This window comes from Buteo buteo, chromosome 10, assembly GCF_964188355.1.
Source record: "Buteo buteo chromosome 10, bButBut1.hap1.1, whole genome shotgun sequence".
Classification (NCBI taxonomy): Eukaryota; Metazoa; Chordata; class Aves; order Accipitriformes; family Accipitridae; genus Buteo; species Buteo buteo.
The window spans coordinates 25,277,319-25,303,363 of NC_134180.1; the positions used below are offsets into that span (position 1 = coordinate 25,277,319).

At 40.1% G+C, this 26,045-nt stretch overlaps 2 protein-coding genes and 1 non-coding gene across 6 annotated transcripts in view; 2 read left to right on the plus strand and 1 right to left on the minus strand.

The window, feature by feature from the left end:
* The first annotated feature begins 1,041 nt into the window (after positions 1 to 1,041).
* On the plus strand, positions 1,042 to 10,488 carry DNTTIP2 (deoxynucleotidyltransferase terminal interacting protein 2). Of its 2 annotated transcripts, XM_075038976.1 has the most exons (8): positions 1,042 to 1,197; positions 2,260 to 2,337; positions 2,695 to 3,989; positions 5,516 to 5,651; positions 6,352 to 6,447; positions 6,829 to 6,993; positions 8,138 to 8,247; positions 10,332 to 10,488. In XM_075038976.1, the coding sequence occupies exons 1-8, from the start codon at positions 1,090 to 1,092 to the stop codon at positions 10,423 to 10,425; spliced, it is 2,082 nt and encodes a 693-aa protein (XP_074895077.1). In that variant the 5' UTR covers positions 1,042 to 1,089; the 3' UTR covers positions 10,426 to 10,488. The 2 variants fall into 2 exon arrangements, with proteins under 2 accessions (XP_074895077.1, XP_074895076.1); XM_075038975.1 differs by having other exon boundaries at positions 2,260 to 3,989.
* Positions 10,489 to 13,201: 2,713 nt separating this feature from the next.
* The window catches only part of BCAR3 (BCAR3 adaptor protein, NSP family member), a 116,400-nt gene continuing 103,556 nt past the window's right edge, over positions 13,202 to 26,045 (plus strand). The window contains exon 1 of one of the 3 annotated variants that reach the window (XM_075038970.1): positions 13,202 to 15,465. The gene's annotated coding sequence lies outside the window, so the exon portion shown is untranslated. Of the gene's footprint in view, positions 15,466 to 15,505; positions 16,018 to 26,045 lie in introns of those variants that run through there. The other 2 variants (XM_075038969.1, XM_075038971.1) reach the window with 2 other exon arrangements.
* TRNAR-UCU (transfer RNA arginine (anticodon UCU)) lies at positions 16,108 to 16,192 on the minus strand. Its single transcript is given in 2 exon segments — positions 16,108 to 16,143; positions 16,156 to 16,192. It is a non-coding gene; the product is annotated as a tRNA-Arg (tRNA).

Genomic DNA, 26,045 nt, shown 5'->3' on the forward strand with positions numbered 1-26,045 from the left:
GAAATTGAATGCCCATAGGTAGCGTCTAGAGTGCCAGCTTCCTATAATCCATCCCACTAAGTTAAAAGATTAATCTTTTTCAAGACACCATTTGAGTCCTCAAATATCTTATCTGTAGGTGGCAAATACTGGGAGATTGTCCTGGGCTTCTTCAGTTCTTTTGATAAATGAGGTGGGGCAACTGGAACTAGTAGTGCATCAATAAAAGTTTGAATTTTTTTCTCCTAATCAAAATGTAGTCTTTTTTTTAATGTCAGGTCGGTCAATGTGTATCAGTTTCAGAACTACATGAGTTTCATTTCAAACTTTCCTACCAGCTTTGAGTTGTGTGCTGCTGCTGATTAACCACTGTCTGTAAATTCTGTCTCTGTGTCTGGCTGTTGATGTTCTGTATTGTATTAGAATCATGTGTGCTCTGTTTTATAAATTGAAATGCTACAGAACAAGAATTGTGCTAGAACACTGTATAGGCTGCTCTAATGGGATAATTATTTATTTCCTTTCTGTAAACTCTTAACAGTTGGCTTGCTGTAGAAGAGCACCCTTTAAGACACGCTAATCTTATTTTTCTGGAGTCACCAACAGTGTAATGTTTTACCGGGTTATTTCATTAATTTGTTTTGCATCAAAGTGGGAGAGATGGGATTCCTTCCCTAAGAAACTTGAGAGTTTGAATTAAAAGTTGAAATGCTTGTAGGCTTTTAATCTGTGCCTTGTATGAATGCTCATCATCTCAGTAACAGTATTTTACACTTTGTCATAAAACGCTCCCGAGTGCCCTGCGCTCAGGACTTCATCCTCTCCTGGCAGCCGTAACCCTCTCCCCCACCCGCCAGCGCCCGCTCCCTGCGGCGCGCTGCGCTGCGCTGCCCTTGCCGCAGTGCTTTTCGGTACGAGGCCGACGGGCGGCCGCGCCGCTCGCTTCTCCTCCGCGCCGGGGGAGCCGCGGCCCGCCCCGTGCTCGGACTGTACGACCCGCCGGGGTGGGCACGGCCTCGCTCCCCTCCCGCGCGGGGCGGAGCGGAGGCGGCCGCGCTCCCGCCCCCTGCGCCGCCGGAAGGCGGGGGCCGGCACGCCGCGCCTGACAAGATGGTGGCCACCAGGCGGGCGGCCGCGCGGCGCAGGGAGCAGGGGGCGCGGGCCGGGGGAGGCGGCGGCGGCGCCGCCTGCGGCCCCGAGTCCGCCGACGCGGCGGAGGTGAGAGGAGCCGGGGGGGCGCGGGCAGCCGGACGCCACCCGCGGTGTGAGGCGGCGGCCCTGCGGCAGCCATCTTCACACGTGCGCGCGGCCTCGCCGTGGGGGCCGCGCTGTGCGCAGCGGGCGGGCGGTGGAGCCCGCCGGCTCCCTGGGGCTGCGTGGTGGCGGCCGCGTAGCCTGGACCGGCGGGCAGCGGGCGGCGGCGGGGCGGGGGCAGCAGTGTAACCGCCCGCCGCGCCTCCCCGCCCTTGCGGCAGCGGCTCCCGGCCGCAGCCAGGCCTGCGCGGCGCTCCCCGGCTGGCCCGCCCGCCGCCTTCCCCTGTCGGGGCTTGTCGCCGCTGTAGATTGTTAAGCCATTTAATGTTAAAGGGGAGGGTTTGGGTTGTTGGGTTTTTTTTGTGTCTTTGCACTGCGGTTATTTTGGCATTTCTCTGTGGCTTTTCCACTAGGCATGCAAACAGTCGCGTAAATACCGATCGTTTAGGTAGCATGGTTTATGTTGATCCAACATTGTTCTGTGTTTTGGGAAGACCCTGCTGTTGCAGAGTGTTTTTTCTTTGGAAAATTTTGAATGGCCTTCCAGGTGACTTATAAGCGTTTTTAAAGGAGCAGATTATACCTAGTGTTGCGGTTGCTGTAAGGCCAGTCTGTTCCTAAAAGGGCTAAAATTGCTTACGGAAACCATTTTGGAGCACGGTCTGCCAGTTGCTAGGCTTCAGTGTTTTACAGTTGAGCAAATCTTTGAATGTTTCTGAACATCACTTCTGCATTTGCTTCCCATGACAGCTTGCTAGAACTTTTTAGAATTATAAGATATCTGTTTGTGTTTGTTTATATGTGTGTGTTTCTTCTCCTGCCTTGACCAAAAGACAGAAGACAAGAAGATAAGCAAGGGATGGTTTGTTAATGCTTCCTCCACGTAAACAGGGCTACACAGAGACATGTAATGTGTTGTCAGCTTTAGTAGACTTGTTTAAAAAACTGTTAGTGATTTGTATAGCATCCTTTTTATGGGGTTATTTCACCTGTCAATAGCACGCTTTTTTTCTACTCCTTTTCTAGATGGCATCTGCTGAAATTAGTACTCCTGTGTCTATGAGGATGACTAGAAGAAGAACTAAATCAATTCGTAATCCAGAGGTAATTCAAGAATCTCAGTTTGAAGAGTTGGAACTTGCAGAAACAAAGTCAGATGTCAGTGATAGCTTAGAGATGCAAATTACTAGAAATGAGAACACAACTGTTCATTCAGCACTGTCAGTTGCTGAACTGCAACCTGATGGGGATGTGTCAGAAACAGAATCTGTGTCTGGTCTTCAGACACCTTTGTTTGTAAGAGTAACAAGACGACGACAAATTGTAGTTCCTTATCAACCAGATTCTTCTGACAAAAAAAGACATGACAAGACAGCTTTTCTAAGTAAGTTAAGCAGGGTTCTGGATGAAGATGATGTCTCTGAAGCTGAGTCTTGTTCCTCTGCTGTTTCTGGTGTCCAGGTGCCTAATGTTACCAGAACTACAAGAAGCAGGCAAAGCAAAAAGCAATTGCAGCCAGATGCAGTTCATGAAGCCCAGAGTGAAGATATTTCTGATGCAGAGTCATGCTGCTTAAGTTCTCATATGGAACCATCCATCACTACTAAACGAATTACTAGGAGCATGCAAATGAAATCACAAGCAGAAAATACTAAGCAGACTGAGAAAGGAAACAGAATTGTTTTGGAAGATGAGAACTTAATTGTAGACACCATTAAATCTGAGCCTGTAATAATTTCTGATTCTAGACCTGCTACAGAACTTGTCTCTGACACAGAAGATGCTTCCTCTGTCACTGAGGATAGTAAAGAACCCAATTCACCTAAAAGTAAATGTTCTTCCGAATCTGCCATTACAACTCAGAGTGAAGACATGAAAGAAGAGGTTTTGAGTGATGTGACACCCAGCGGTCTTACAAAAATGAAACGAAGTAACACTGAATTGCCTGGAAAAAAAGCCATAAAAAATACAGAGTCTGTTGGGGTAGATGATTCAGAGGAAGCATGTAGCCAAATACAAGAAGAACACAGCAAAATACTCGTGAGGAAGGGGAAATCGGAGCGTATGGATCTTTCTTTGACTGATTGCATGAGTCCCAAACAATTTTTAGAATCCCACGGGCAAATAACACCAAATGAAAGTAAAAATATTCCTGAATGCAAAAGAGCAGATGCACAGCAGTCTTTCACCCATGCTGATAAATTAAGAAAGGGTGAGCAAGCTAGTGCACTGAGCAGCCCACAAAAGGACATAGCCGTTGCACAAAGAACTGATAGTGTTGGTAGATGCAGGATGCTTGAAATTGGTGTGGACAGTGGTGAAGACCAAACAGGAGAATATGCTGAATCTGTATCCCACAGCAGTGAAAGATCAAGCAGTGGAAACGATTCTGTTGCATTGTTTCTGAGCAAAGATGAAAGTGATAAATCTGAAAACAGTGATGTGGAAGATATTGATGCAGTTGAAGAGAATCTGTGTTACGTAGAGGCAGATGAGAGGACTCCTTCCCTCAACAAATCTTTAAAAACCAGTTCACTGCATGCTGAGGGGCTTTTTGTAATTGATACGGAGCCTGGCATGAGTTCCAGCCAAAAGTATTACCTAGATCAGGTAGAGGAGAATAATGATGCCGAAAGTAAGCATGAAGGAAGTGAGAAAGTTGAAGAATCCTCAGATCTGGAAGAGGCTGAAGAGGAATTGATAGATGAAGATGAGAAAGATGAAGATGATGACTTGTTGAAAAATAAGATTGACATGTAAGTATCTTTCTGGGAATAACTAAAGAATCTGCATTTCATTCAAGCATATGCATGGGATATGTACATTAAGTGCTAAATGATGTGGAATAAATGAGGGAGTAGTCTTACCATGTAAGTCATATTGTCATGGAAGGTAGGGTTGCACCGATTATAAAATACAAATACAGTCCATAAATTGAGGATTTGGGGATTTTTCAATTTTGTAAATAGCATAACAGAACTCTCTGAAATATTCAGGCATCTGGAAGCCTTGTATGTGTTTGGCTTAAAAAACAAAATGTGAAACTGGCTTAAACTGGTCAGGCTGGCTTAATTGCTTTATTCAGGTCACAGTGTTCTTAATTGTTGATTTTTTTACTTTGGATATAAATAACAAAAAGTCCAGTAAATTCCTTACACATTGCCTAATTAGATCATGCTTTTTAATCCTAAACAGTTGCATATACTTGTATGTTTTCAGTTCTTGTGCTGTCGGAAGGTGACACTTCCAGGTGAAATCAGCCCAGCATACAATCATAGAGTAATTTAGGTTGGATGAGACCTGTTGAGCTCTTGTAGTCCAACTCCTCCTAAAATCCCTTTATATGCTTCATATGTTTAAAGCATAATATTCTGTTTAGGTTGGATAAATAAGTCTTAATCTTCTAAAAACCTTCAGGTACGCTAGAAGCCTTACAAAAACTTAGCCAAGCATTCGGTGTTAAGGCTTTATAGAAGATTAGTCACAGGTTAGTTACAACAGTAGAAAGTTGTAAAGGGCTTGTATTAATAAGCATTCAAGCTACAATAAATACCTGTTGTACCTCTTTAGATATTACCATATTTCTCCATAATACTTTATAGCTTTTAAGCATTCTTATAATCAAAAACCTCCTTTTGAGTCAGCCATCGTACATTGTTTGCAGATACATTCCTTTGGCTGCCTGAATGAAGTAATGAAAAAAAAAATGTCTGAAGCTTACTAGCTTTGAAATGTTTAATAATGTTATCCCTAGCACTGTTATACAGGCAAGGATTTAAACATTCGTACAATGAATTGTAGCTTCTTCACACTTTTCACTAAGAGTTGACAATATTTTTACCACCCACATGTTTGTCTTTTGTGGTTTTTTTTTTTTCTCTTTAGCTAGCAAGCTTCTCAATGTATAGAAGGAGGATGCTGGTCATGAGTTCTTTTGGCAAGGTTAAGTGAATTAAGAATTCAGTTTTATAGAAGATAGTAATATCTAAGATAAGAATTCAGCATTAAAGTTAATATGAAAGATTTGTGAAGTGATTGCACAGGTACTATTCTTTAATAAACTCTCACTTCATATAATGGCATGATTTCCCCCCCCGCCCCATATTCTGTCACCTCTAAATTAGGTATTTCTTCTAGATACTGGGACTTAAAATCATTGCAGAACTGGAACTAAGTGGGAAGAAAAAGAAAAATAGTATTTCTGTTTATCTTTCTTGAAGGACAGTAGATGGTTTAGCTGCATGCTTGTTACAATATTCTAATCATTAACTCTCTCTTTTAGTTTACATCTTTCCAGCAGCATAGACCCTGGTTTGAATATCAAGAAGCTTGGAGGTTTATATATTAGTTTTGATGCAAAAAAACAGAAGCCTAGGTCAAGTGTAATTAAACAACTGAAGGAGAAAAAGAAGGACCAGGTAATGTGCTTACAATTATGCGGTTACCTGTGACTACTGTAACACAAAGATGTTAATTTAATAAGGTTGATTTACTTGTTTTTAAAGAAGTATCCTGTTTTACGGTTTGCTGAGAACTTCCATTGTTTTTGGCCAAAGTGTGGATTTATGTTTGGTTTTAATGGTAAGAATTTAAATATATGTGATAACTTCAGAAACTGAAAACCAGTGCAAATACCAGCATTATCTTGTAAAATAAAATGAAGTTGATTATGCCTACAGTTTTGCTTAGTGGTACACAAGCTGAAGGTCTGCTAACAAGATATTTAGTCCATAGCAAGAATGAATTTCAGTAAATAAAGGTCTATGCTCTCCCTAACACAGAATTAACAGTTTTATTTCAAAAGCACCCTTTGAGATAAAAGGAATGTGTTATTTTCGTTGAGACTGTTTTCTTAGGCTCATCCATGGTAGCCCGCTTTATTCTGGAGCATTTGCTGTCCCACTTCTTCCAGAGCTAGCCAACTGCTTTCTGTTGTTGGCCAGAGTTCTGATCTGAAAATCCCTACTACTTTCATTGTGGATCAAAGAAACTCAAGTATTGTATTACAATGCTTGCTTAGATTCTGCATGATTCCTTTAGTAGGTTCTGTAACTACGGTTAAGCAGTAAAATTTGTATCACCAAGATCTCTGCCTAACGTTAAAAAAAATTCTTACAGCTCTTGCAGAAGAGTATAATAACTCCAGATTTTGAAAAAAAAGAATGTGTCCCACCCTTCAGGGAATCGCTTCACCAGCTAAAGAAGCAGCGCAGGGTAAGTGAAGAGCTGATAATGCCTCCAATAACAAAACAAGCTTTGGTAGAAAGCCCGGTGCTGGGACTGTGTGCATATGCAGGCCTCACTGGAAGTGGAGTGATAAACTGCAATTTAGTGTCTTCCTTGAGCCATCCTGTGAAAAGCCATCCTTTTAGTCACCAGGACAGTGAAGTGAAAGATAATGTGCTCGGATGGTACAAATCCATCATTAATAACAGTGCTGATGACCTTCTTATTATAAGGGTCATAGAATACACTTTTTAAAGGTACAGAGTTATGTTCTAAATGCTTTACCCATCTTTTGGAGGGGAGGGTTCCCTGCTCTATGCTGTCCTAGTTGCTGAATGCATATTTATTAATCTTGCTATTGCATCCTAGGCAGAGCGAGAGAAAACAACAGGTGACGGTTGGTTTGGTATGAAAGCTCCAGAAATCACAAGTGAACTGAAAAATGATCTTAAAGTTTTGAAGATGAGAGCTTCGTTGGACCCTAAGCATTTTTATAAGAAGAATGATAGAGATGGCCTACCCAAGTATTTCCAGGTGAGGAAGCAGCAGAAGGTAGCATTGTACTGCTGAAGTTTTGAACAGCTGTTCTTATTCCCTGCCTATTTTGTAGGTAGCCTCTATGTTGATTTAATTGCATAGCTTAATTATTAAAGCGTTTTGATTACTTGGCTGCAGTTTACAACTGCTTAACTCTGTATTACATACGTATATATGCTGGGGCTTTTTAATTTCGGCTGATCTCATAGTAGTGAACAAACATCTGACTTATTCTGTATTTTGAACCCTCAGTGGACTAGATCTTCACTGCTTTTTTTAAAGTATTAGCCTTTTTTAACAAGTGTGTAGAAAATAACTAGCATTTATTTTCTTACTAGCTAATGCAGTTTGAATGGAGACGGCTAGCTTTGTGGTCAGCCAGAACTTCTGCTGCTGTAGCTCTCAGCTTTGAAGTGGTTTGCATAAAGAAAATCATTACTGCAGAGACTATAGGAACAGGCTTCCATCTACCTAGGCCTGTTTGAGTAGTTAGCATGCTTGAATAAATTGTTTTCATTTCTTAAAGCATTACCACTTCACTCTAAAGGGTGGGTCTTGTATGTTTTGAAGTTTATCAGCATAGAAAAACTTAGATGGAAGTATTCCACATAATGAGATCTGCGCAGGTCTGTTTTCACTACATGAAACATGTACTCCATGTATCTCCACTACTAACCTGAATCATCAGAACCAGCTAACATGCCAGCTGGAAAAATGTGATGCATTCCAGAGAGAAGCTCTTGTATTAGAGCTGGATTAACTGCTATGTAGCCATCTAGTGAAACCATCACAATGACAGAGTTAAGATGGTCATAAGGGTTTCCTTTCCCTCCTTGGGAAAATGTTTAAAAGTTAAAAACTGTTTATGAATACAAGTGTTGATGCAGCAGTCCAGTGTTGAAAACTGTGCAGTCCTAAAGCTCAGGCCCTCCTCTGTGCACTAAACAGTGAGACAAAAACTTACTCTGCATACAATACATTGCTTAATTCTTTTGATATTTTGCACTTTCTTATGATACCATTCTGATCTTCTCTGTAGGTGTCTTTACACTTGTTGCTGAGGATTTAAAAAAAAGGGGGGGGGGGCAAAATAATCAACATCTTACTGTACAATACGAATGTTTTCATTTCTGTTTTCTAGGTTGGAACTGTAGTTGATTCTCCTATAGACTTTTACCATAGTCGAATCCCTAAGAAACAAAGGAAGAGAACAATTGTTGAAGAGCTGCTTGCGGATTCTGAGTTAAGAAGGTATTTAAAAACAGTTTTGTAATTCTAATATCTGATGTAAGAGAGGAGTATTTTTAACTATATAACTTTTTTTGTTGTTTTTATTCAGCTTATATGTTTTTTTTTTTATACTTCAAAGAAAACTTTTTAGTCCGTTTTAGCACTTCAGCAGCATTGCCATTGAGAAGATCTAAGGGATGGGATAATTAGACTGAAATGGCATATTTTATCTTCATAAAAGGGTTTTATCCAACTTGGGTCATCTCTGTTGGCAGCTGCTCTTAAAATAATGTCAGTGTTGAAGAGATAACATATCAGCCCTATTCTGGTTCACTTCTGAAATAAGTGTCTGCACAGGCTTACACTAAAAACCAAGGGCTCTAAATGAGTGTGTCATGGTTTAACTCCAGCCAGCAACTACGCATCATGCAGCCACTCACTCACTCCCCCACCACCCAGTGGGATGGGGGAGAGAATCAGGGTGGGGGGGGAAGTAAAACTCATGGGTTGAGATAAGAACAGTTTAATAGAGCAGAAAGAAAGAAACTAATAATGATAATAATATTTAAATGTCTATAATAATAATAAAAGAATTGGGTTATACAAGTGATGCACAATGCAATTGCTCACTACCTGCCAACCGACGCCCAGTTAGTACCCAAGTGGCAATTCCTCCCAGCCCCCCTCCCCACAGTTTATATACTGGGCATGACATCACATGGTATGGAATACCCTTTTGGCCAGTTTGGGTCAGCTGCCCTGGCTGTGTCCCCTCCCAACTCCTTGTGCCCCTCCAGCTTTCTCGCTGGCTGGGCATGAGAATCTGAAAAATCCTTGACTTAGTCTAAACACCACTTAGCAACAACTGAGAAACATCAGTGTGTTATCAATATTCTTCTCATACTGAACCCAACACATAGCATATACCAGCTACTAGGAAGACAATTAACTCTATCCCAGCCGAAACCAGGACAGTGATTTATGCCTACGCATGCCCTTTTTTTTGTTGTTTAAAGACTGATTAATTTTTCTTGGCATAATTGATAGAAAAGTGCTGACTGTAATTCTGTGAAAGTTGGTATGATTTCATTTTATGTCAGTCTGCCACCTGTCAGAGAAATCAAAATTGTGCTAGAAGTCTTACTTGAAGAGTATGATTGGATTAATTAATGTCTGCCTAACCTACAATTTCTGGAGTAGATCCCTTGGTTGATCCATTTTGATATTGGTTATTACACGATATTAATCTGCACTTCTTTTTTCACATAATGACATGTTTTCTTGGAAGTAGTACATGATTTGGGATTATAAGGTTAATGTTGTCAGGCTTGTAAATTAATTATTAATGTTAGGAAGGCAAGTTAGTATAGCTATTTCTTAACTAGTTTTCTGGCTTGACCCAATTTACAAGGTGTTTATTAGAAGCTATTTTTAAAAATTAATGTATTTGAAATTTGATCAGTTAATTTATGTTGTGGCTAATTAAGGGCTTTAACCAGATACTTTAGCATTAGTGTAGATATTTGTCAGGTTTCAGTGTTGCAATTAAAAGCCTCAGTACTGCTCAGCATGCAGGGATCCGTTGTGGTGATGGGTGCAGGTACATAAGAATCTGTATTAGAGGTGCTAGCAACTCATATTCAGTACGTATATCCTGTTCATTGTTTAGTGTTAATCTCATCTCAGTTTTCAATCTTGAGTAAGGTAGATTATCTTTGAGTTTGCTGAGAAGGCAGTATAAAAATGGGTATAATTTGTCCATAGTATTGTCAAAATTGATGAGCCTTCCTCCTGTGAGCAGTAGCAGTGTTTTAGCAAACTGTCCAAAATGTGATTGCATGTGCAGTGAAGAACCCTCTGGTTATGCCAAAATTAATGATTCTTCAATCAAATTTACTTCCAAAAAGAAATTTACCTGCATGTATCATTAATCTAAGTGTTGATTTCCCTTTACCTACTCATAAGTGTATAAATTTAAAGAAATCTGACTTGGAAAACATGAGAGAACTCAGTTTAGCAAATTATGTATGTAGAGTACTTTCCATGTTATCTTTTCCTGAACTTTGGTTTACTATGCTTAAAAGCAAATTATCTATTTTGTTCAGATATAATAAAAAGAAGTATCAGGAGATCATGAGTGAAAAAGCAGCTTTTGCAGCAGGGAAGAGGAATCGGAAGAAGAAGAAATTTCACAATTAAGACTTGAAGAAAAATAACAAGCTGGAACAACTTACTTGTTATAAAACTTTTTACAGAATGCTTCGGTTGTGGTGTTTTTTTCTTTTTTAAGATTGCAGGTCATGTGCAAATAACTGTTTAGGGAATTTGTTGTAGTGAGAATTTGATAGGGAGCTTTATCAAATTATCAGGTATCTAAATAATTTAGATTTTAAAAAGAATTTTTATTTAAATTAAAGTTTATGTAAAAAGATAATGATATGAAAGCTTATTGTTAAATCTGAGCACAAAATCCAACTTGGATTCTGGTCTTTTCAGGCTTCAGTTTTTATATCAGTGAATTAGTAAGTTCAGTTTAAAGATGTGTGTAATTCACCTTGGCACCCGTTAGGTAGCAGAATAAATTTTTCCATGTCTTGTCGAGAGGTGCTGCTGGCCAATTCTGTAATAGAAGGTATTGAGAAATAGTTTGATTGTGAAGAGTTTATTTCAATACTGACCATAATAGGATTGAGAATGTCCTGGAATTTAGTGTATACACGTATACCTTTAAAAATACATATATATTAAAAATATATAAATAATATATATAATTTATAAATAAATCTAAACAAATGGTAAGGAGATAAATTGCTTACTGTTTAATAAATAATGTAAATATGTATTATTTATATATAAAATTTTAATAGTCATATGTTGCTATTATTAATTTTTACCATTTTATAATTGTCTGATGATCTTTCTGAAGATAACTTGACAGTGGGGTCCATTATCTAGGGTGTAGTGTGCAGATTGTGGTCTGGTAGCTGACTTGGAATAGTTCTTCAGGTAAATGAATAGGGTGAGTTTGGAAGGCCTCGGCTGCAGTTATAGAACCAGAGATGGCATCAGCTCAGTTCCCATTTAGTGACAGTTCATAACCTTTTGTGATTGTTGGAACTGTTGTGGTGTTTGCTTGGTTTTTAATGATGTGGTTATTATATTGCTGTTAGAATTAGTATAACTCAGTTACTGCCCTCAGGTAGCAGAAAAGACAGATAATAGAAGAAATAAAACTGCCACTACATCATCTTAGGTGGATTGGGTGAGAAAGATATAGAAGTAATTATCAGAGGACCAGCAGTGTTGATTGTTTTCTTACCATATGAACACTGAATTTTGAAGGTTGCAGATCTTAAATAAGCAGTATGCTTTTGACCAATGTTCAACCATGAAATTTTCTACTGCTGAGAATGAGAAGTAGTTGGGGTTTTTTAAGGATTTGTGCAGGAAATAGCTAAAATGAAATGAGCATCATGGTATTATATTGATCACCAGCTGAAGCTTGAAAGAAATTTTCCCCTGAAGTTGATCATAATGGTTTTTTGCTACTAGAGGCAGACTGGAATCTAGATTCCTTAAAAGGTCTGACTGCCTGGAGATGAATGGCATGCAAAGTAACCTGAATTCATTGGGAAGTAAGAAATACAAACAAGTCGAACCACCTGTCCCCAAGTCCCAGCTAACATGCAGATGCTATTCTAATGCAATTATATGTATGCTAGTATCTCAATTCTCTGTAAATGATAGCAAAGCCAATAAAAACAACTATGGTGTCTTGTTCTCTGGATGAGACGTGGAAGCATAAAAAAATTAATACTGAACAGTGAGGAAAGAAAACAAGGCACCACAGTAGTTTTCTTTCTATTGCATCCTGGGATGTTAAAGTGCAACGTTGGAAAAGCAAAGTACAACCCTGAAAGACCTTAAAAGAGAAATGCAAAGCTTTGGTGTTAAACAGCAAGCAGCAGCTCAGTGTCGGTTGGTCAGGCTGGTCAACAGAAGTTACAGAAGTTTCTTCATGTACAACATAGCTAGTGAGGAGTTTGGTTTCTGTTCTATAACTTTTCCCTTCCTTTGATTTTTCTAATGTCTTCTGTTTTGCCACACACTCTGCCCAGCAAGTGCCCGTGCTCTCCTGTGTGACCAAGAGGTGACAAGTACTGGACAGTGTTTCCTGGGCTGCAGGGTAGTACTTGCAGGTTGTGTTTGCCAGCTTGCCAGTCAGCTGTTGCCTGAGCTTGTGCTTCAGCCTCTTTTAGTTAAGGCACTAGTTAGTGTACCTTTTCTTAACCACCACATTTCATAAAAGCATAGTCAGGTAGTATTTTGGACTCCTCTACCTTTCAGTTAAATTTGATTGAAATAGACATAAGGTTTAAGTTGCTGGGGAGGGAGTAAAAACAAAATGCACCATGAGATTGCCTAAGCTTATCAGGTTATCAGATTTCTCTGGAAATACTCAAATACATCAGAAAGTTCTGTGTGAAACACTAGCATTGTTTGAGAAACTTTGCCTATCAATTGCAAGTAATACTTTCTTTTAGTGGCTGTCAGAAATATTTGTGCTAATTTGTAGTTCTGCCTTTGTTGACATAAACCATTATTAACAAGAAATTTCCCCGAGATTGAAGGTCAGTAGGTACCGTGTTCGGTTTTTTTATATATGCACCTATTGCTGTTTTGGATGTCACTGGAATGTTTTGTATAGACAGTAGTAATTCCTTTCTTGTGTTTCTTTATGCTGCCCTTGGTTTTGCCAGTATTCCTTTTTCTTCTTGTCCTTGGGACAGACACTATGCAATGGTTGTACAGCCCGGTGAGTTCACAGGCCGTTTCCTAGATGTCGAAACCAAAAGACTCTAATGAAAAGGGATTAGGCTGACAGTGGCTGAGATGTTGCTGGTGTGGTGCCACTAGTAGGCATATTTAGTTTAGGAACAGGAGTAAAATACTTCTCACTTTTCTTTGTCGTGCTCTCATTGTTCACACTTCTTCCTTTTTCCTTCTTTGGGCATCTTTAATCTTCTCTCTGCAATCAACTTAGTCTCCTCAAAACCCAAGGTGTCTTCTTGTCATTGCTATTTTTCATGTCATAAAACTATTTTTTGATTTCTTAATTTTTAAAAAGTCCTGTCTTTATCACAGGAGCCTACCTAGGTAAGTCTTGAGAGCTTACCTAGGTAAGTCCTGCTGAGACTTAGAATCCTGCCATAACACAGGTTGGAAGGGACTGTGAGAGCTTGTCCTGCCCCAGCCTCCTGCTCAGACCAGGGTTAGGCCAGGTTGCTCAGGGCTTTATACGATCGGTTCTTTAAAACCTACAGGGATAGAGACTGCCCATCTCCCAGAGCTCCACTGCTTGACCCTCCTCATGGCAATAAAGCTTCTTCATATCCAGGCAGATATAAGGATTATTACAGGTTATTAGACTGCCTCTTTGCCTTCACATTGCTTTCTTTTTTTAATTACTCCATAAATCTCTAACAAGCAGCATCTGTCCAATTTATATTGCTTACTGTAACTCTTGAATTTTTTTCTCCTGATTCTCTTAATGCATTCTGAAATACTGTGTTGTCTGTGCAACATTTTCCTCAAAACCCTCTTTGTACAAATACTTTGTGGAATTGTGTCCCTATGCTTTTCCACTCGGGTTCACGTTAGAATCTGTTACAGAGCTGGTATTGCAGGAGAGCTGTCCCCATGCTTACTTGTAGGAAATGCCCTGCTCCTTGAACCTGCAATTTTCTCTTTTACTTTTAGACCGTAGCCCTTAATTAACTTCTGCATTTCTAGAGTACTGATTATGTAAATATTGCTTGCAACATGCAAACATGTATATATAAAAGCCTCTGCCTTCAAATTTTTTTTCACTAGTGTTGTGGTTTAACCTCAACCAGCAACTAAGCACCGCCCAGCCGCTCGCTCACTCCCCCCACACTGGTGGGATGGGGAGGAGAATCGGGGGGGGAAGTAAAACAGTAAAACTTGTGGATTGAGATAAGAACAGTTTAATAATTGAAATAAAATAATAGTAATGAAAAGGAAGATAACAGAGAGAGGAAACCCAAGGAAGACAAGTGATGCACAGTGCAATTGCTTACCACCTGCTGAGCGATGCCCGAGCAGCAATTGGCCTCTCCTGGCCAACTCCCCCCGGTTTATATACTGAGCATGACGGTCTATGATACGGAATATGCCTTTGGCTAGTTCGGGTCAGCTGTCCCGGCTATGCTCCTTCCCAGCTTATTGTGCACCTGCTTACTGGCAGAGCATGGGAAACTGACAAATCCTTAACTTAGGATAAGCGCTACTTAGCAACAACTAAACCATCAGTGTGTCATCAACATTGTTCTCACACTAAATCCAAAACACTCTGTACCAGCTACTAGGAAGAAAATAAATCTGTCCCAGTTGAAACCAGCACAACTAGGAACTAAGCAAATTTTATGAAGCTATCCTTAAATACAAAAAGTAGAAAGGGAAATAGTATTTAGACTCAAATGCACTGCTGGAGGTGACTGAACAAGGAGGAACATTTTGTCGTCAGTCACATGATTTATTTGCTTTTTATGAGGTTAATGTAGAGAGGCTTCGGTTTTGCTGTTTTATCTGCAGGTTCTGAGAAAGTTTGATGTTTCTGTAAAGGGCTATACATATTTTATCGCTAGATGGCGGTCTTGAGCGAGTTCCTTTGCTGCAAAACAGTGATAGTTAATGTTCCTGACTCTGTTTCATTTTCAGTTATGTGGATTTTTCCTTTATTGTTTTTAAATAAACATTAGTACAGTTTGAAAAAGCGGCTGTAGTCACACATGCAGGATTAAAAATAATTTCTCAAAAAAACCCACAAATTGAATAAAATAATTCATGAATAAAATAATCAGACAAATTTATAATTTAGTCAATCCTGAGCAAAATCAAGAGGGCTTGTTTAATGCTGCTACTGTTTTGTTTTACCACCCAGGTTTTCTGTTTGATTGCTGCTATTAAAACGGCTTTTCTAGCTGTAGGTATGTGTAAGTCAGGAAGAAAAGATGGTATTAATTCAAGTGTTAAATGCTTCAGTTTTGTCTGCTGCGTTTTGTGGGCTTGTTCCATTGCTTGAAAATAACTTTAACCAGAAAGGTATCGTGGCCCATCACTGAAGTGCCTCCAGGAAAGACGGTCTTCTTTTTCAGGTAAAATTACTTTCCGAAGACTTGTCTAGAGACCTGACAGCATAACCGGGCCGGTCTGCAGGTACATTTGCCAGAGTTGTTGCTGTTGCAGGGGTTTGCCGGGTGGCTTTTCTTTCGTGCGTACTTTTAAAAAACTTGTGTCGTGGGGAAACGGAGCGCCGGCCGCCAGGCGCCTGCCCTCCTTCCCGCCGCTGCAGGCGGCTGACCGCCGGGGCGGGCTGCGGCGGCGCCGCTCCCCTCAGCGCTCCCTCGCCGCCAGCGGGCGGGCAGGCGGGCGGCGGTCGTCGCCGGAGGGCAGAGGAGGGGACGGGGAGGAGGCGAGCCCTTCTCCCGATGGCTTGGAGGCAGACGGCCGCTCGCCGCGGCGTCCGTCCTCGGCCCTCCACCTTTCTCGCTGGCGGTGAAGCATCTTAGCGTCGCTGGGGCCTAGCGGAGGTTCGAGCGGAGACGGCCGGTCGGCTGCCGCCCTCGACGGAGGCTGGTGCCGTCGTCTCGGCCCGCTCCCAGCCTTCCCCGTCCGGCAACGCTGGGAGGCGGCCCCAGAGAGCCTCGCTGACGGGAGCAGGCAGCCGGGAAGCGCCAGGTCGGTCGACCGCATTGCTCCGGCGGTGAGGTAAGGGGCGGGAGAGAGCGGGGTAGAAACGTTTCAGACAAAAGGGGAAGCGGGGAAGGGGGGCGGGAAAAAAAAAAAAAAGGGCTGCTACGACTCCGCCGGGACTCGAACCCGGAACCTTTGAATCCCTTCACCCTCTAGAAGTCCAATGCGCTATCCATTGCGCCACGGAGCCACCTGTTGGAGTTTTTGCACGCCGCCCATAGAGGCTGCGCGCGACGCTCCTCGGCCGGCGCCCTGCGGCCGCGGCCCTTCGGGAGGGAGCCGCGGGCTTCGGGCTGACTGTGCCACGCGTCAGCCGCGAATACTTTATCTTTTTCCTTTTTTTTCCTCTTTTTTCTTTTTAACCAGTATGAATAGGCTTAGTCTCATAAGCCGCTGTATAAGGGAGTCTCGAGGCAGCCTCTGCGTGCCGCTGGCGCGCTGCCTACGGCCGGGTCCTGGGCGGGGCCCACCGCTCCCCGTGAGCGCTCGCCGTAGGCAGGCGTCGTTACTACTTGTGGAAGACTGACTCTTCTTAACTTCATCAGCATTCGGTATACGATATTTGTCGTCATCCCACTTGGGCGTTTTCAGTATTAATCCTTATGCTTCGGTGAATGTAATTATATTCCACAGTTGCCTTATATGGGGGAACTGTTCCTCCAAACGTCCATGAATTTGCATACAGAAGTCTTTATAGGATTTTGTCTTCTTACACAGATGACGGTGATACATTGATGAATTAGATCAAATGATTTTGCTCTAACAAATACGAACATTTCTCATATGGCAATTATTTATAATGTGCTTTTAACAGCCCTCCACTTCTGGAGGAAACGTGAACATTTCAGACAAAAAAAAACAACTCGAACCTTTCAGTCATAGCATCAAGGATATGCAAACTACACAGGGTCAGTTCCAAGGTTATGTGGAACAAGTTATTTTAACATTGGTGATTTCCAGCATTGTAGGTTCTTAGGGACAGTCTATACATGGAGGTTTTGTTTTTCTTTTTAAACAATAGCATCTGAATTAAGGGAATATAGAAAACTGTGGTTATGTTTACTGGGCAAGCCATGCACACTGCAGTGTTTTGCTGGCTTTCCAGTGCCACATGAGACAAAAAAAAAAACCCTGTGTGAGAATCTGAAACACAAGACATAGGTGACTGATAAAAAAGCGTCCATGCAATCTCTGCTAGACACTGCAGCAACTTGCTGTGAGTCAACAGGCAGAGAAATAGGGAATCACACCTGGAAATTAGTGACTGAGAATATTTTGGAGATGTTACAAAAAACTCTTGTAAATGGAAAGAACAAAAAAGAAAATAAATTAGGGAAATAATATTCTATTACGTGACAATAGTTTCAATGTGGGTGAAAACATTACAGTATGCTTGGATCATTGTTTCAAGTACAGTGAATGCCTATTACTAAATCCATTAAAGGGAGCAATGACTGAACTGTATCTCTTCTAAAATCACAGTAAAACCCCCGGTGGATTCAGTAAAACAAGATTTTTCCCTTAAAAGCTGTTAATTATGGTCTGAAACAAGTCTTTGATGTTATTTTTTTAAAACAAGAGTAGGCATATTAGAAACCCCAAAAGTATGAGGTTATTCTTTCTTTAACCCTCCCCAAAACTGAATTCTAAGCCTGTGGCTTTCTGCTTCTGGGGTGACTCCTTGGCTCAGCAATCCCACGGCTGCCCCTGCGGGGCTCAGGGAGGGGGTGTGGGGCTGCCAGGCACCAGGTCGCACTGGAGGGCCCGGGAGAGTGAGCTGGGGCCCGAGCAGGCAGGGCTGGAAGGAGATATGCTCTGTAGTGCCATGGCCTAGGTTATGCAGTAAAAAGGTTTTGTGAGAATCTCATGTTTCACTTCATGATAGTTTAAAAGTATCAGTATCCGTAAGAGTGGAGAAAAATGTGAAAATAAGCGCACCCTAAAATCTGAGAAACCGGGAAGCTAATCAAATTGATGTAAAATAAGCAGATAAGGATACACGATCCACTAGCCATTGAATCAAGGGCTGAGATACCAGGTGTAATGAATAACCAAGGTGACTCAGGTAATGAAGGCACACTGGTAGTAGGCCTTGTGATTCCCATGAAGGCAGCTAGTGTGCGCCTGTGGTCAGCAGTGAGCCAAAGCTCATGAGCTGGCTGATTATTAAATAGCTCCTGCAATTGCTGCCCAGAAACTGGGGGGTGTGGAGGGATGGATTACTGGGAGGGTTCAGTAGTTACAGCAAGTACAATATTGGAGGTACACTCCCCAAGCTAACAAACTCTTGTGGAGCCAGAACAGTTGTAAACACAGACCAAGGATCACTCAGTTGTACAAGATTCAGAGCAGGTCTGGTTGAATTTACAAGCTCAGGGCCCATATGGTCTTGCCACAGCTGTTCTGTTATGGACAGAACTCTTCATAGTGCTTCTGGCAAACGAATGCAAAGTGTGGCAAGTTTAATTTGAGTCCTCAAGGCCCTCCACTGCATAAAAGAAACAGAACTTTTGTTTTTAAGAACCGAGTTGATCTTCAGAATAATAAGCTTTTAAATGTATGTTTGTGCAACTCAAATAAACCACTTTTAAGTAACTGAGAATCGCCATAAACATCTTGTAGTTGAGAATACCTGGGCACATTTACTGTGGGGTGAAGTGTCAGTTCCTCACCAATGTGATTTGGTAACATGGTACCTTTGGACAGCACAGCACTAAATGACTGCAGATAATGAAGAATCAGAGTTTGCTGTGAGAAGACTAGTTCTGAAGGTGTACAAGTGAAGAATCCTGACACTCTTATAATTGTTATTTTCTCTCATATTTTCGTTTTGGTTATTTGGTTTACACAGGTAGGTAAAGGCCGGCTGTTGGTTCTGTTCATGCAGGAGGACTGACTGGGGAAGTGTTTGAAAATTTTCCAGAGATATTTCAAATTATTCAAGTCAGTTTCCTTTTTTATTCTGTAAATGAGGTCCCAATGCAAAGTCCATCTTTGCTTTTGGACAGCAGATGGAGCTGCTGCATGAGAAACAGGACAGCTCTTGGTTCATGAGCTGAGGAAATGTAGTATGTTAGGCAAAACCGGCAGATCAGATTAACCTTTGCTGGCGCCTGGCCCTGGATCGGTCCTTTGGACTTTCCCTTTTCTGGGACTGGCTGAAGTCCAATTCTGTTGCAGGCTGGCTCCTCTTTATGATCTGTTTCAGGGAGTAGAGGTTTCCTGGACTACAGTTGGTGCTGGTTTTAGTTACTGGCACTTAAGAAAATTTTTGCTGAACTCAGCCAGGTGCCATTTTGCTAATTTTAAATAGGAGGACAAACTGAGGTAGGAATACCTTGACACAAGACAGCAAGTGCATCAATGGCAGGCCAAGAATAGCACTGTCCTATAGCCCTCTTCCATTGATTAAAAAAAAAATCTAGAAATTAATTATGAAATGGAAGTGTTCTTTGAGAGACTTTTACAACTTGGGTTTCAGCATTAATTTCTGTCATTACGGAAAAAAAAAGCACTATGTACTGTCTATCCAGTTAATTTTGGTAACGTTTGAGCTTCAGTGAATTATTAAAAAGGCAATTTGCAATTTACAGAACTTCCACAGATGTTTGTTGGGAGTACCATCATCTTTCTCTAAGAATCTTTATAGTAAATACACTTGTTGAGAGCAAGAGGTCATAAAAGGCTGCAGACAAAGAGGTTGTCATGTATAGATTACCTAAATGGGACCCTTACACAATCTGTACATTTCAGGTTCTTTTTTTTCTCTCCATTAAAGTGGGGATTATTACAACCCTACTGCTACAATGATTCATCTGTGTAGTGCAATGAGACAGCACTCTTCGAACTAGCAGGAAAAATGCTGGCGTGCACAGGGCATGAGGATACTGAAAAGGACTCTTTCAGGGAGGGTTTCTTTTGGTAATTTATGATTTGATTTTTTTTTTTTTTTAATTTCTTAACATGAAGATAAATGCTTCATGTTGTAGATGCTTCTGCATCTCTGCCTTTTTCTCAGTGGGGGCTGTAAACTCCATGTGACTATCAGGGCATTGGAGAATTACCCCTTTTTGTTTGTCAGGCTACCAGCAGGAAGACTGCTGTTAGGAACCTCTTCCAGTTATCTCATTTATGGCTGTTGTTGGACTAATATATGTTCTGTCCTTTCAAGTATATTTGGGTAGGTGGGAGTAATTGCCAAGGGCAGTGTCTTGAGGAGTTGGGGGGACATGAGCAATCATGCCAAATCACTCCTACAAGGGAGTACAATGTTAATTCTACAGACAATGTTAATTCTGTGTAGCTCTATTAACAGATCAGATGCTGCAGAGCTAGCTGTGAGATGAATAGAGTCTTTTGATGGAAAAGTTTGAACCCCTTTCCTCATGTTGCATAAGTAATTTTTAAATAGTAATTTTTAAATACCTGGTGTACAGTCATTGTTTTCTGTGATTATGCAATTGGTGAAGAGCCTAGGAACTGGTATCTCTTGCATTTCATTCTTATTTGCTCAAATTCCTTCTAATATCTTCTTTTGGAATTAATGCAAAATTATATTTTAATCATTCATATTTACAGTTTTACTCTGTAATGTATTTATGTACCACACATCTGTTATTAATTTTGTATTAGTTTATTCTTTATGTTATTATTATTTTATTTCTATATTTATTGTTATATTTTCTTCAGAAAACAAAGTACATAAACCCAGGTGTCTACAGTGACTTTAGTTTTGTGAGGGTTTTTCCCCATGTTTTTCCTGCTTCCTGAATATGTACATTTGGAGGCCATTCACTGCAGTGGTACAGACTGATGGTCAAAGGAATATTTTTAATAAATGCAGATTATTGCAGTCATGGTCAAGAGTGATTTCCTCATATCACACAAGGATGAAAATCATGACTACAAAGTGGTTTTCATCCTTAATTCCCATTGACGTCCTTTGCGATATTGCTATTGACTGTTTTCACTGAAAATAATGGGAGCATTAGCACCTTGCAGGAGATCCACTTCCAGAAATCAATTTCAGTAATCACACATCCAGATTTTTTAATTTTTTCTTCCTGGAGGATTGAAGCAGCAAATGCTTGACAAACATTTACTTCAAGAGTGTTCCCTATTAGTGCCAAACCTATGCAGAGTCATGTGGAATCTCTTTGAGCTCTGCGACAGGCATTTGGAGAAGTCCCAGATAGTGCCTCTTGCCAAAAGTGGAGTACATCTGACTTCCAGAAGGATGGGAGTCTGTTTCAAGACAATTTCAACGTTTTTTGTTAATTGGATCTGTTTTTTCATCAGAGGGTATCAAATTTTGTTTCAGAAATGCATAAGATTTGTGTCAAACATCCTTCAAAAACATTTAGAGTGATGCCTCCCTTTCACTACATAAAGCTAGTATTAAAAAGCTCCCTTTTTGTTATTCTTAAAATCACATTTTATAAATATTTTTCATAATTTTATGCTTGTTTTCCAGTGGGAATTTGCTTTGCAGAATTATTTCTTGCTTGGTTGGTGGGCCTTTTCTACTCTGAAATTTTTTGTCCATGTTCTATAGCTTCACACAGTGAGAATTAGCTGCTAGCATCTTTTCAGTGGTGCTGTAGAGTTCTGAATTTACTCATCTTGTATTCCACTGCATTTCAGAAGCATAACTTTTTGTGCATTTCTGTTGCCAAAGGAGAGCCTATGTTATTCTGAAAAGATGTTCTTCTTTTGCTTTTTATTAACATTTCACATTTGGTAATAAGCCCAAGTTTCTAATTTCTCAGACTGTTTCTCATGCAGCTCTTTTCAGTGTCCTTTTGTCTACTTTCCTCAAGTTGTATTCTGTGCAAAGTACTCATCTGTGATGCATTTTGAATGAATTTTTTTAACTATAACTACCCTTGATCTTTGGCCTCCCTGTGTTGGGATTTCTGTTTCTGTTGCAGCTCTCCATTTCTGTTTCACTTAGTTCCACTTTTGTGTGTGTGTGAAATCCTAGACGCATGATTTCATTCACCTTATTTTTCTGTAAGCTTTTGTTCTTCTTAATCTTAAGGTTGCCTCTTTGGTATTATGAAATTTTATCTAGTCTCTTTTTATGTTATTTGTAATTTTCAGAGCAAACAAAGTGATAAGCAACACCACCTATTTTTGTCTCAAGTTAATCCTCAAATTTATGGGGAATGCATCTCAGTTTTCCTCAAGTGCTAAAGCAGTGTTAAAGACTACATCCTTAGGTTAGTAGTTATCAAAGACAAAGTTGACAGTGCAATGTTTTGTTCTTGTCTTACATTTTGAAATCTAGGTGTAACCATCTGGGCTTTTATTTTTTTTTTAATTAACATCAAGCCAACAAATATTTACACAGTTGAGTTGTTCCTTTAAAGCTTTTCAGATGACACTATAGCTCAGCTCCTCCTAGGCAGTTCAGAAGAAAAAGTATGTATCTGTGGTCTAGTGATTTAATCCTGAACGCCTGGATTCTTACTCCAGCTGTGCAACTACCATGCTGTGTGACTGTAGGCGGTCTGCTCCATTTTCTGTTCTGTAAAGTATAGACAGTAGATGCTTTCTTATTCCACATGTTGTGCAAGTTAGTCATATGTAAGGTAACTTTAAAGTTTTGAGATGAGACTTCCACTGGAAATGCCTTATTATTATGTACCTTATTTTGTTCGTCACTTTAACTATATCAAAACTGAACAGCAAAAGATATCTAATAGAATCTACCCAGATAGCTTAGCTGCTTTTCAACAAGTTTCCCTTCTCCTTCATACGGGTTTACTCAATGCTATATTGGGTGACGGCATTCTCCTGTTGCCTGTTTATTCAGTTGCTTCCTCAGCTCAGTTATTTGGTTCTTCATTGTGTAAGGATGAAGCAGTTGTATTGTCCAGATAAACTTGCGACACTGATAAAGATTATGCTGCTGCTGCCGGAGTTTATGTAGAAAACAAGTATTAGAAAACCAACAGCAACTATACAAGGCTTCTGGAATAAGAGGAGTAGGACATGTTTCTCTAGCATACATGCTAATGTATAGTACTTTGAGATTATTAATACATAAATTTTGCTCATCATCAAGTATGCAGATTAAAAGCAAGAATTTGAATACACAATTTGAATGGTAATGAACCTGAAACAATCTAAAAAAATTCATACCTTCTCCTGCACTGTTTAAATGCAGTATTTGCTTTCTCTCCTCACCCACATGCTCTGGGAATGATGTGCAGTGTTTAAGCAATGGTGCAGCGCAGTCATCTGGTTCAGTGCAGATAACAGGAATGTTTTGTAACTAAAACCAGTGGGTTAAGTTCTGCTTTTATTTGAGTAATTCTGAATCTGAACTAACAAAACCAAGGCAGTGGAGTTATTTCAGGGCTATATCAATGTAAGTAAGAGTACAATTTGGGCCGGAGTGCCTCACTTTTTGTAATGGACAGAGTTGGCACGATGCTTGCTTTAACAGAGAAAATGTAGGTGATTTTTGTCAACCTTTCCTTTGAAGATGTCCCTGGTTAATAAATCTAGGCTCTAAGTGTTGTCATTACCTTTCTTTCAGGGGAAAAAAGCTTTTAATCTGCATTGATTGGGACCTACTCTGAACAGGGATAGGAAGATAAATGGCTACAGACTCTTGTCTCTTTGATGAGGGATACTTTAACATTACGGGATTTATTGCTCTTTTTAAATTTCCCAGAGTGTGACACTAGTACTGTGTGGACTATTTTTCTTGACAGCTAAAAGTTATTGTGGGGTCAGAGTGTCATATCAACTGTTTGGATCATCACCAGGTAGTAAGTGTGTCCTTAAGGTTGGCTGTGTGTAGTCAGTGCCATTTCTGGAAGGAGCTTGCCAAGCATGTTCTAAAAGGATGAAAAGCTTTTATTCTTGATTAAATTTTGCTTTTCACTCAATTATGAATATGAGTGACTGACTCAGCATAACATGTGAATACTGACTCTGATCTAATTGCAGAAAAAATACTATTTAAAAATTGTGTCCTTTTGTCAGTCTTTTAATAACAAATATTAGAGAGGCTGGGAATCTAGCCCAGAATTATATATACACTCTTCTCCTCCCTCTCCCAACAAGTTTTTACTAGATCTGTTTCAAATGTATGTTGATTTTACTGTACTGGAAATTTTCAGCAAAATTATCCCTCTGTGATTTTTAGAACTAGCAAATGTGGATTGTATTTTAAAGGTTTATTTGTAAAATTGTTTTATCTAATTGAATATTCACTTAATGGAACTGTATCACAGTTTATGAATTTGACTTCTGTAGCTAAAGTCAGCGTGCAATATGAGATAACAGACTGGGTGCCAGGAATTCCCAAATTCTAACCGTGTGTTTGTCTCAGCCTTGCAGCATGGCTTGGCAAGCCATTCACATTTTCTTGTAGCTAAAGTGAGGGTGATACCCAGCTCGGGTGTTCTGCAGAATTTTAGCTCCATAATATTTCTGTGGAATTGACTAACCCTTCAGTCAGTACCCATAGCCCTGTAACTCTGTGCTGAAATTCTTCATCTTTCTCACTCTTTTAGTCCCGCTTGGCAAGTGTGAAGGGAGTGTGACTGAGCATCTGACCCTGCACAGGCACAATTGTGCAGAGAAGGTGCTCAGCAGCTCATGGTTTGCACACACAGTGGACAGGGAAGATGATGAAGTGCCTGTACTACAAAGCAGTTATCTGTGGATACTTCAGCTCCTTTGGACCAAAACATGTGGCTGCCAGGACATCACTGCTGTCTTAGGCCTCTTGGATCCCTGCATGCTATCTACCAAGTGGGAAACAAAGCTCATCCCATTTTACAGGAGTTATAGAAACTTCAGATTTACTTCTTATGAAAATGAGCATTCTCTTTTATACAGGTGGAAATCTGGAATTATTTTTATAGTAAGCAGTCAGAGAAGACTTCAGATTTTTTTCTGATATAATTGATACTAGAGTGTAGGTCAGAGATGCACAGGAGTAGATTGAATCTTGTGTCATAGGGCAAACAGAGACCCTGGAAGTTATGCATAGGCGAGACGTGGATGTGATGAATGGTGTGAAGCAGAAGTGGGTCTGTGGTCAGTGTAATGACAGAGGTGATACTGTGATGGAGTGGTATACCTTTTTGATACTTTGGAAGTAGAGTAAATGGGACCAAAGGAGTTTCAGATTCACAAGTGGGTGATGTTTACCATATGGGTTAACTTTGAAATATAATTTTCAAACTTTATAAATTATTATCCACAACACTCAAAAATTCTGGTTTAGAATTTACAATTGTATTACAGCTGGCTATTTTCTACATGGATTAGGAAAAATTTTCACATATTGAGTGAAATGTATTTACTATATTACACGCATTTTTCAAAAATAACATAACAGTTTTAATATCTTTTTTTTTTTAAAGATAACTGGACAGCATTTGCTATGTGGGTTATTGATAATGATAGGCAAATGTGGAAGCTGTGATTTTGATTCTGTTTGGGTTGCAGTCTGCTGTAAATTCTTCTCTGATTAAAATGTGAGGAAATTCACTTTAACAGAGTTAAATTAAAGGCTGCCAGCCAAATGCTTAGTTCTAGTTGTTGCTGTGACCTGAATATAAAGAACACAAGCAGCTCTTCATATGAAATGTCTTTCTTTTTTCCTTTATTTCCAAAAGAATTTATTATGAAATCTTGTTATGCGAATATATATTTTTTATGAGTAAATAACATATCTTGTTAATTTTCTATCACATCTTCAGTTTGTAGAGCCAAGAGGTGTGCAATGATCAAACGATCTCTAACAACAGCTTTTATCATACTGAAGAGTACATATATTAAATGTAAAAATCCCACAAGAAGAGTGAAATCCAAACACATTTCTGCTCCAAAACCCTCGTCTATCCTCTTTAGGTCTATGTGGGAAGTATTTAAAAAAAAAAAAAGTTGTTGCATGGTAGCGAGTACTGATAGAATGCATCTGGTTTTGCTGGAAAAAATGGAAACTTCTGTATCCCTCCAATGGCATTATTATAAACAAGGTAGTTGTGCTCACTGTTATTTGGAAGGTTCCCAAA

Bases quoted from the DNA above. Each gene is read 5' to 3' on its own strand.
- DNTTIP2 (XM_075038975.1), top strand. From the start codon at position 1,090: ATGGTGGCCACCAGGCGGGCGGCCGCGCGGCGCAGGGAGCAGGGGGCG. The intron at 1,198-2,259 runs GTGAGAGGAGCC...CTCCTTTTCTAG, and splicing joins AGTCCGCCGACGCGGCGGAG to ATGGCATCTGCTGAAATTAG. The intron at 6,448-6,828 runs GTAAGTGAAGAG...ATTGCATCCTAG, and splicing joins AGCTAAAGAAGCAGCGCAGG to GCAGAGCGAGAGAAAACAAC.